This window comes from Diachasma alloeum, unplaced genomic scaffold (assembly GCF_001412515.2).
Source record: "Diachasma alloeum isolate Michigan unplaced genomic scaffold, Dall2.0 Dall_scaffold_00308, whole genome shotgun sequence".
In the NCBI taxonomy this organism is placed as follows: Eukaryota; Metazoa; Arthropoda; class Insecta; order Hymenoptera; family Braconidae; genus Diachasma; species Diachasma alloeum.
In genome coordinates this window covers 408,579-420,038 of record NW_021680447.1, presented here as the reverse complement: position 1 = coordinate 420,038, position 11,460 = coordinate 408,579, and the positions used below count along the sequence as shown (strand labels likewise).

The window sequence follows — 11,460 nt, the reverse complement described above, 5'->3', positions numbered from 1 at the left end:
TACAATCAATATTTCTGGAGTTATGATGTTATAAACAATTACTCATCCAGTGACACCTCCAATTTTATATTTTCTGGAACTTTTGAAAAAAAATGTTTTCTATTGAAATAGCGTGGAATGCCTCTATAGCGTTCTCGCTTGGATAGTCACTGGGACTCTCTTGCAGTACCCGCCCCTTGCGCGTAGGGAAGGGGCAACCTCTAGCCGCCCGTTCTTCGAATACCCGAGCCCCGAAAGGGGCGAGCTTGAGAAAGCCAACTACGCGGAGAGAAAATTAGAAAAATTCTAATGCTGTTACTAGAAAAAATCTCAATCCATCGACTATGAAAAATTCCAGTGCTCTCAAGGTAAAATTTCTACGGATTTCCCATAAACTTTCCGGGCATTTCTGTAAAAATTTCATGTAAGAGCAGGAAAAATTTACGTGCTAGCACTAGAATTTTTCTAGAGAATTCCTCTTCGTGTATAAATACATAAATAAATAATAAATGGATAAATTGATTGTTTAAGACTTGATGATCATCAACGTGAGAATTTTGTTTACGCAACTAAAACTTGCTCGATAATTTTTCTTTCAGTCAGTGCAGTTACTCAGACGATTGTGTTACCATGACAATGACGATTGATTTTAATGTGCCGGGTCTACATCTACCACGTGATGAATACACCGATAAATCGTCGTTTCGTTATTCCCTATTGTTACTCGATAATAATACTCATCTTATTATCATTATTATTGTTATCCTGTTTATAATTTATTATTATCGCTTAGAGTCGAGTGATTTTCTCCGTGAAGACGTTGGTGAGGACGATAGATCGTGGGCAACGCGTCAGTTTCTCAATGCATCAATTCATTAATTTATTAATACCTTCGTACTTAAATAACTTAAGAATTATCTAAATTAAATAATTTATGCTCTAATTGAAATATTAAAATTTACATAACGGCACATTTCTCCTTAAGGCTTATCGCACTGTTGCTTGAAACCGGTTGCAGTGATACCGCACGATTCTTCTCGAGTGTCAACAAATCTCGAAAGAGTTCATTAACATTGTGATTTGTCTTTGCCGATGTCTCGAGGAAGCCACATCCCCAGCTGTCTGCCTCAGCTTTACCCTCACTCGTTGCTACTTCTCGCAACGTTTCCTCATCACACTTGTTGCCGACCTGTCGTAATTACAAGGTGTGATGAATTCCGGATTGGAAGGGAAGCAATTTAGCATCATGTACATGTGCAAGCGACAATTTTCAACGCGAAGAGGAAAATTTCAGAGGAATTAATGTGCTGCCACGGTGAAACTGTCGCAGTATGCATTGAGAGAAAATTATAAAAATGAACTGTTGGAAATTTTAGGAAAAGTAATTGAGGGGTGAAAAATAATTGTTAACATTGTGATCTTCACTTTGATTTGAGATGAAGGTATTCGTCAATTCTCTGATTCATATGTGGAATTCAAGAAATTTCTTTTGAGCTAAATCACACGTATGAATAAATTTAAGAAAACCTAGCGAATTCGCTGGACAGTTCTATTGAAATTCTACATGAAGAGAAAAATTCAATAAAAATTAGGGTAAGCTACCCAGTAGATGGACACTGCCCTATAGATGGACGAGCTATTTTTGGATAGGAAATTACGCAAAAAAATATTGAAATGTGAATTGTTGCTTTGAATTTTCACTAATTGTTGTGATTGTTAACCCCTGTGTGACGTTTTTTTTTCGATCAATTTTTTTTTTCAATTGCTAAAAAATAAACGTCCATCTACTGGGTGGTTTTCTTAGGCGTCCATCTACTGGGCAGATTACCCTACCAGAAAAAAAAACGTAAAAATTACGTTTCAAAACGGAATTTGTGAACGAAGTAAAGTTCAATAAAAAATGTGAGTCGGAACTGAAATTGTACGAATCGCCATGTAATTTCTATGATTTGTTCCGTAAAAATTAACCACCCGTCTGACGATTCACCGCTGTCGGGACAGCAAGTCGTTCCGTAATTTTTCCCCAACGATTGAGAAATATTACGAAACCGAACGTAGAAATAACTCACCAGCTTCATAAAAATTGTTGAGCGTTGATGAATTTGTGATTTTGGAGGCATAATAAGTCGGCAAATTTCTGTAAGATTTTACTTTTCGCGAAAAATTACGTGACAATTTCGTACTTTGTTCGGTGATGAACTTGAAAATTCACTGAACGTTTCAGATTTCTTCCCTTCCATTCCTATAAAAATTGTCGGAAAACGATTCCCCATTGCGGGTTACGTGAATTGTTTCGTAATTTTTACTGAATAGTTCTCTCCGCGCATTGAAAATTCTATTGAATAGAAAATATTCTATAGAAAAGGTCAAAAGAATTCAATTTTTCTATACAACTTATTCTATTCAGATATTATCTATAGAATTTCCTCGGCTTAAATTTTCCAAGTTTATTGTTTGATTTTCTTGACGAAAAGAAAAGAAAAATGAAATGAGAAAACTTTGGAAAATTTGAACCGAGAAAATTCTCCAAAGAAATCGAATTCTAATGATTTTTATGGAATATTTTCCATTGAACATTTCAATAGAATCTGCCAAAAACTAATCGAAAATTCAGTAGAAATTCAACAGAATTGCCTAGCGAATTCGCTACGTTTTTCTATTCAATTTTTTTGTGCGGCATTCCCTTATTTATGAAAATACAAAAAAATATTCATGAATTGAGAAATATCCCAAAGGGTGCACAGCCGTATTAAAAACATCTCAGGGCACTTGGGCGGGTTCAAACACGGAGAGAAATGTTCAGTAAAAATTACAGAACTCTCACTTCACTCACCGATTACGGAATCGACTCAGAAAATTTAAGTGACGGTATCGTAATTTTTCACAAGAGATTCAGATAAAAATTACGGAACGCTCCGGAAAAATTCCGTGACAGTTCCGTAAAATTTCCTACAACAACATTTCGCTCCGGAATTACGGAAAAGATACGTAATTTTGATTCAATATTTCTCTCCGTGAACAAGACTTATTCGAGAAAATATTTTTCTCTCAATGCATCGCCTATCAGAACCCGACAATAAAGAAAAATTCCCTTATTTCGTTTCCCTCCCACACGGATCATTTCCAAGAAAAAAAAAGAAAGATTGTCATGATGACGTAGGGCTCATCATCAAAGTCTTTGACTACCCTATGGCGCGGAAATGCCACAAGGGCGCTCCCTCTGCATGATCAACATTATTCCGCTTTCTGAACGTCATAGGAACGACAGCTTTTCCACGCCAAAGCCTTGGAAAAGCCTGTTATTTTTAAGCGAAACCTTAAATGCACTTGTTGCTAATTATTTTAATCCTAAACCTTGAGGCACTCGTCCCACTCAAAGAGCCCAAGCTCTTATATTCCCTTTAATCAAAATTACTTCCAAGTTGAAACGTAAAACCTTATCACAACTCTTAAAATAACAATCTTTATGTGTCAGAAGCACTTTCTTACCAGCATTATCGGTATTTGCGAGATATCCTGGCCTTTTAATTCACGTATCACTGCCCATATTGGTCTAAGCTCCTCGAGACTCTGTCGTGAGCAAACTGAATATACCAGGATGAAAGCGTGACCTTTGCTTATCGAAAGACGCTGCATTGCGGGGAACTGATGGGACCCCGTTGTATCCGTTATTTGAAGGGTGCATATATTTTTATTACAGCTAATCACCTAAAAATATTCATTTATTCACTGTTTTCGCTTCAATCGAAAGCTCTCAATGATTGAATACNCTCGCTTTAAAATCCTCGGATTTTAAGCCAAGTCTCTGAATTTTTACGAAAATTACCAAAAAATGGAACATTTTGCATGGAGGAGAGAATGTTTATGTTAAATTGTTCAAAAGAAGAGATTTTTCGCGTGATTTCGCAGCTCGACCGGTTAATTTCGTGAATTAAACATTCATTGTTTCGAATTGAATTTCTCACACTTTTACGATTTTCTGACTATTTGATTTTTACAAGAAAATACCTTAAAATTTTCCGGAAATACCACAAAATCGGCGAGCTTTTCATTTTTATCAACGATTCAGCAGACAAATTCATTTGTTCACTGTTTTCGCCTTAATCGAAAGCTCTCAATGATTTGAAAGACTGGAAATCCTCGGATTTTAAGCCAAGTCTCTGAATTGTCACGAAAATTACCAAAAAATGGAACATTTTGCATGGAGAAGAGAATGTTTATGTTAAATTGTTCAAAAGGAGGGATTTTTTGCGTGATTTCACAACTCGATCAGTTAATTTCGTGAATTAAACATCTATTGTTTAGAATTGAGTTTCCCACACTTTTACAATTTTCTAACTATTTCATTTTTATGAGAAAATACATTGAATTTTACGGCAATACCACAAAATCGGTGAGCTTTTCATTTTTATGGACCATTCAGCAGACAAATTCATTTGTTCACTGTTCTCGCTTTAAAATCCTCGGATTTTAAGCCAAGTCTCTGAATTTTTACGAAAATTACCAAAAAATGGAACATTTTGCATGGAGGAGAGAATGTTTATGTTAAATTGTTCAAAAGGAGGGATTTTTTGCATGATTTCACAACTCGATCAGTTAATTTCGTGAATTAAACATCTATTGTTTAGAATTGAGTTTCCCACACTTTTACAATTTTCTAACTATTTCATTTTTATGAGAAAATACATTGAATTTTACGGCAATACCACAAAATCGGTGAGCTTTTGATTTTCATGAACGATTTAGCAGACTAATTCATTTGTTGACTCTTTTCGCCTTAATCGAAAGCTCTCAATGATTTGAAAGACTGAAAATCCTCGGATTTTAAGCCAAGTCTCTGAATTGTCACGAAAATTACCAAAAAATGGAACATTTTGCATGGAGAAGAGAATGTTTATGTTAAATTGTTCAAAAGGAGGGATTTTTTGCGTGATTTCACAACTCGATCAGTTAATTTCGTGAATTAAACATCTATTGTTTAGAATTGAGTTTCCCACACTTTTACAATTTTCTAACTATTTCATTTTTATGAGAAAATACATTGAATTTTACGGCAATACCACAAAATCGGTGAGCTTTTGATTTTCATGAACGATTCAGCAGACTAATTCATTTGTTGACTGTTTTCGCCTCAATCGAAAGCTCTCAATGATTGAATACACTGAAAATCCTCGGATTTTAAGCCAAGTCTCTGAATTGTCACGAAAATTACCAAAAAATGGAACATTTTGCATGGAGGAGAGAATGTTTATGTTAAATTATTCAAAACGAGGGATTTTTCGTGTAATTTCACAGCTCGACCGGTTAATTTCGCGAATTAAACATCTATTGTTTCGAATTGAGTTTCCCACACTTTTACAATTTTCTAACTATTTCATTTTTATGAGAAAATACATTGAATTTTACGGCAATACCACAAAATCGGTGAGCTTTTGATTTTCATGAACGATTCAGCAGACTAATTCATTTGTTGACTGTTTTCGCCTTAATCGAAAGCTCTCAATGATTGAATACACTGAAAATCCTCGGATTTTAAGCCAAGTCTCTGAATTGTCACGAAAAGTACCAAAAAATGGAACATTTTGCATGGAGGCGAGAATGTTTATGTTAAATTGTTCAAAAGGAGGGATTTTTCGCGTGATTTCACTGCTCGATGAGTTAATTTCGCGAATTAAACATTCATTGTTTCAAATTGAATTTCTCACACTTTTACAATTTTCTGACTATTTCATTTTTACGAGAAAATACGTCACATTTTCCTGGAATCCCACAAAATTGGAGAGGCTTCAATTTTTCTGAACAATCCAACAGAAAAATCCAATCTCTCTGGAGATTTAGTTTCTAATTAATAACAATTTTCTGTGAAAATCCGAGAATTCATTGGAACCTCGAAATGAAAGCGTTTCTAATCACTTAAATCTTTTCTTTACTTTATATAATGAACAAGTTACCATTGAAACTCATTAAGAAGAAATGGGACGAAGAGATTGAAGAAGAACGAGAAAAACACAGACACATTGATATAAAATACAATAAATTGCTAGAAGAGTTTAGGTTTTTCAACAGAAAAAAAAATTCCAATAGAAAATTTACAAGATCACGCACGAAAAGATTTAATAGGAAAACCTGGCGAATTCGCTAGACAATTCTCTTGCAATATTTTCTGTAGAATTTCCTCGCCTCAAATTTTCTTTTTTTCATTCTATATATCTTTTCTTATCGTCAAGAAAATCAAACAAAAAAACTTCGGAAATTCTGTAGAAAATATCGCAATAGAACAAGTTGTCCAGAAAAATCGAATTCTATTGAATTTTTCTATAAATTATTTTCCTATTGAATAATAGAAAGCTCAATAGAAATCCAATAGAATTGTCTAGCGAATCTGTTAGATTTCTCTATTAACGTTTTTCATAGATGGTGAATAAACGTTGCCAACAAACAGAACATTTTTTACACAACACTGAACATTCATTACAAATTCTCCAGAAACTCCTGAATTTTTCCTTAATTTTTCATCTACTTTTTCCCAATCAGTCCATTTCACTAGCAGAATTGAATATTCATAGTCCTGAATGGAACTTCCCATTCTTCTGAATATTCAGACTCACTTCTCATTCTTTCCAGCGAACTAGTGGTATTTTACTCCAATAAAACGAAGTCTACAGATTTTACTTTTTCTGAACAATTCAGCATAAAAGCTCAATCCCTCCGGGAAATTCAGTTTCTACTTCATGACAATTTGTAACTTCGAATTTAAAGCATTTTCTTCGGAGATTCAACTTAACAGTCTTTACGGGTGCAATTGTTATCCACATTTCCTTTACATCACAGACAAGTTATCATTGAAACTCATTGAGGACAATTGGAGCGGAGAGATCAAAAAAGATTAACAACGATAAAAAAAAAGAAGATTAAGGAAAACACAAAAACGCTCGAGGCAACTCCATGAAGTCAACAAGTGGCATTAGACACAGACAATCGATTTCTCATAGTAATACATTGTTACCGTCTTGTAAGGTAGCTCAAAAGTACACAACAAGACACGAGAAGCCTTCATAACGCTTCTGTAAATTAATTAAAGCAGTTCCGTCCAATTTTCTGAGCGACTTTCATGCGCTTCATAATTTTTAACACAATCGATTCAGGTCTCGCCTGTGTCTCGAGAGATTTCTTAATGCCCCAGTGTCTTTGAGCCCTTGAGAGGAACCTCTTAACTCTGACAAAGATCCATTTCAAGTTTTCAAGGGGATAACTGCATTAAAATATCTTCGATTATTGCGACTCTTATGGAGGAACGTTGGCCTCTCGAGGGAGGGAATGCTAATGGTCATAAATTGAGAGTATATAATCTGCCTGAAGGGTATAAATCCACTTGGCACTACTAATGGTGCAATACATCCTTGAATTAATGATTCAAAGGCACACATATCGCATAGGGTATACAGCACAGGTTCCAAGTCAGTTCCCAGTCAATGCGTAATGAGGTATTAGCACAGGATAATCATAACCATTGGAAAATTAATAGTAGGGTACAGCTTTAGGGCAATGACTCCTTACGGAACTAGCGGTTATAACTTAAGGTATGTCCCAAGAAATTATCATCCAAAAGTCAGTGCACGGAGAGAAATATTCAATAAAAATTACCAGAAAAAAGACGTAAACGTTACGTTTCGAAACGTAATCTGGAAGCGAAGTAAAATTCAATAAAAAGTGTCAATCGTCACGTAAATTCTACGATCTGTTCCGTAAAAATTACTCATCCGTCCGACGCCTCACGGCTAGCCATGAGTCACCGTGAGGGGGAGATTTTAACAACACGTTCCGTAATTTTTCTTGAATATTTCTCTCCGTGTGCATATGGATTTCCGGGGAAAATTCTAAATGACTCAATTTACTGCATTCTCATAAGCTATTGAGTTTCTCTGGCCTGGTATGTTGTTCATGAAAGCAACAATACCTGTTCGAATCAAATAAGAAATGATTTCACAAAATGTGCATTTTTTAGAGTCGAATATCGCAGAAACTATGGACTATAAAATTTTACAAAAAATTCCCCGGATTCGGAATTTATGAATCTATCAGGAATTAGTTTTTTAAAAACATCGTAAGAACCATTTTCTCATAAGATGGAAAAATCAAGTTTGGGGGAACCTATAACCCCCGTTTGGCCTACACTGACAGAAAAAATTAATTTTATCAAGAGAAACTTATTTGAATCGACTATTATTTGGTGGTTAATTTTTAAATTAGTATGATTTCATAGTTAGTACCAGTTATCTCTTCTTGGGATACATTTAATTGGGAGAAATCGAACTTCTCTAGAACTGAAGTTCCTTTTATTTGTCACAATAATGAGAGTATTTGATTTATTTCTAGCCAAAAGTTTGCTAACTCCAGAAATTCGGTGGTTTTCTCAAAAATAAAAATTATTCTCATGACTAAATACGTTGCTATCTCAATCGAGACGATCATACGTTGTTCCAACACGTATGAAAAAATGCTATAGGATTTCCTATGGGAAATCCTATGGAGAATTCGAACGTTTCCTATAGGATTTTTGTGATAGGATTTTCTATCGGATTTCCTATAGGATTCCCTACAGAATTTCCTATCAGATTTATGACCCTAATCCTGGCCCTTGTGACCGATTATTTTCGAGTCTCAATTTTGTGTGTTACTTTCTATAGAAAACCCTATTGTGAATTCTATAGAAAACCCTATAATGAATTCTATAGGGAATTTTCCTCATCCAAATATCAGCTAATAGAATTGCACTATTCGACTGTTATTTCATACAGTCAACACGGTATTCAGCTGATAATTTTTGATAATTAAACTGGTAATTTTTCATGTTGACTATATTTGTGGAAAACAAAAGATTCCGTGGTCGAGTGAACCCCTGGTTGGAACTGTCAGATGGATTTTTTCTCATAGTGCAATTCTTTTGGCCGACATTTGGATGGGAAAATTCCCTCCTGAATACTACTCGAGCTTCAAAATTAATCGAGTAATTCCCTCAAGGTTCCCTGCACACAAACGAAGTCGTCAAGTTTTTCAGGAAAAATCACTCGTGCTTCGCACTCGTGATAATTCTGAAGCTCTCGTGGTATTACTTGCGGAAATCCTACAGAAAATCCTATAGGAAATCCCACCAGAAAAATCCTATAGGAAATGTTCGAATTCTCCATAGAATTTTTTCATACGTGAAGTAAATTATAATTGAAGTGAGCACTTCGTATGTCGGATCAGGATGTATATTGTTACGCGGAAAAAGCTTTGAGATTGTAGTAAGATGTTGCGTTGAAAGAAGTTCATATTTCTTGACTAGACAAAATCGCATTAGTTTACAGTAACAGAATCACAGATTGCGGCAATTCAACACAAACTTAAAAATCGGCTCCATTCGAGAAAACAACATTCAATTCATTCCTCAATGTTATCATCTCCTAGGTATGAATTTTCTATCAATTCATGCAAGTAGAAGGAGAACCTGTTTTCTAGGGATATACCTTAAAACCATAAAGAGTCATGGGATATTTATACAATAATCAATCCAATAACAAATATTAGTGGCAATTGATGAAACGAGATTAGACAATTTCACTTCAAGATCGTTTGTTCATTAATAATACGCAATTTAATTATATGGATTCCGTCAGCTGTTTACGGAAATGTTGATCTATTTGAAATTATCAGAATAGAGATTTTGGTGCACAATATTACAGACATTGTCTCTACATTGTTGAAAATTTTTGTTGAGCAGTTCCACCGAAATTTCGATGAATTTCGTGATTAAAAATTGACAGTTTTATGAATAAATCAATCGCAAGCGTCAATTTCAATAGACTCACTCGATGAAATTAATAAATTGAAAATTTAGCGTAATTCGGTGCAAAATATTCATATTTTAATTGAAAATTCAAGTAAGTTTGGGAAATCTCGTTTTCCTGCAGCTTAAACATTTAGAATCCCATTGAAGAATAATAATGTTTATTACCACTGTATAGTTTGACACTTTGTACAGCAATCCCATTGAATTTCGAGTAAAATTAGAGATTTTATGAATTTGTGGCTGAAACTTCCGACAGACTTTGTAGAAATTTTTAGCAGGCGATACTTTCACCAGAATTTCAAGGAATTTCATAATTAAAAATGGGCAATTTGATAAAAAAACCAATGGAAACTGTAACATTCAGTTGAATTATTCCATGAAATTGATAAAAATCATAAGAATTTCGATAAACATATTCTTCAATTGTCAATGGATTACGAATTCAATGTCGTTCGGCATCAAATATTGCTATTCACATTGAAAATTCACCCAACTCCTGGAACCCTGCTCTTCCCGCTCAAAAATTCACAACTCCCTTGACTTTTCACTCAAACTTTAAATCTCATTAATTCACCTCCCCCAAATCGCCTTCAACATCGCTCTCCCACCCTCCCCGAAATTTTCTTATTTTTCCAACAGTGTAGAATCCCCGACAAAACTCGAACAAACGTCCCCCGAACCGCCGTTAAATAATTTCGTTTCACCACTTCCCGGCTGACGTAAATAACACCCCCAAACACTCCCCGTAATTAAGCCACATCTCCCCGCCACCCCCGTCGAGGCACTTACCTGCCGATAAGTATCTTCAATAGTCGGTATATAAGACTCTCGAAAAGTCCCTTTGACAAATCTCAGTACCAGCGAACTCTTGCCGACACCCCCGGCCCCAAAAACGACGACTCTATAGTCGTTGCTTTGTTCGGGCATCCTGACATCTGCCGTGGCGAATGATTAAACCCCCGTGAACGGGGTCCCTAGATGATGAATTTTAAATCAAACAGCCCCCCGGGACCCCCCGAATTGACCGGCCGCGAGCTCGCCGGTTATCACACGCGTTGACTTGATGTCGACTCGACGATCAAGCCAAGATTCCACCGTATCACCCCGATAAACCGCCTTATATAGAGAGACAAGCACGACGTAAGGATTTGTAGCTCTTCGGGGAGATGCCCTCCCACTTGGCGCAACTTGTGAATGAAAATGATGCAAGTTTGGCCTTTATAACGCCTCCTCACACATTGCTCTTTAACTGTTTTGCGCAAACATCCCACGCTGTCTGTTATCAAAGCCTCTCCCCCCCCAATCTTCGTGTATTAATTTGTCAATGATAATGAATTGCCCGTTGCTCGGAGATGTGAAGTCGTCTCGAAGACCAACTGATTCACCATAACCAATGATGAAGGGTAGGAAAGTCCGCTGAGACACGCTTGTTTTGCGGCTAATTATCCTATTACGACAACTTTGGGCGATCAATCAGACTCCGCTGATGCTCGACAGACGACTGTCAGCTCAATTTTCCCTCGTTATTTCCAGGAACAATGCTCGTTAAATGGGTGAAAATTGATGAGATCAATCGTACCACTCGTACACACTATTATCACCCACCACTATCTCCATTCACAACTATTTTAATCAGCTATTCTCGATTA

The 11,460-nt window shown here is 35.8% G+C and overlaps 1 protein-coding gene across 1 annotated transcript; it reads right to left on the bottom strand.

Moving 5' to 3' along the window:
* Positions 1-937: 937 nt before the first annotated feature.
* LOC107039833 (GTP-binding protein Di-Ras2) lies at positions 938-10,753 on the bottom strand. Its single transcript, XM_015259660.2, has 3 exons — positions 10,601-10,753; positions 3,469-3,687; positions 938-1,168 (listed from the first exon to the last, which is right to left on the bottom strand). Exons 1-3 carry the CDS (start codon positions 10,736-10,738, stop codon positions 938-940), a joined length of 588 nt encoding a protein of 195 aa, XP_015115146.1. The 5' UTR covers positions 10,739-10,753.
* Between the last annotated feature and the right edge of the window lie 707 nt (positions 10,754-11,460).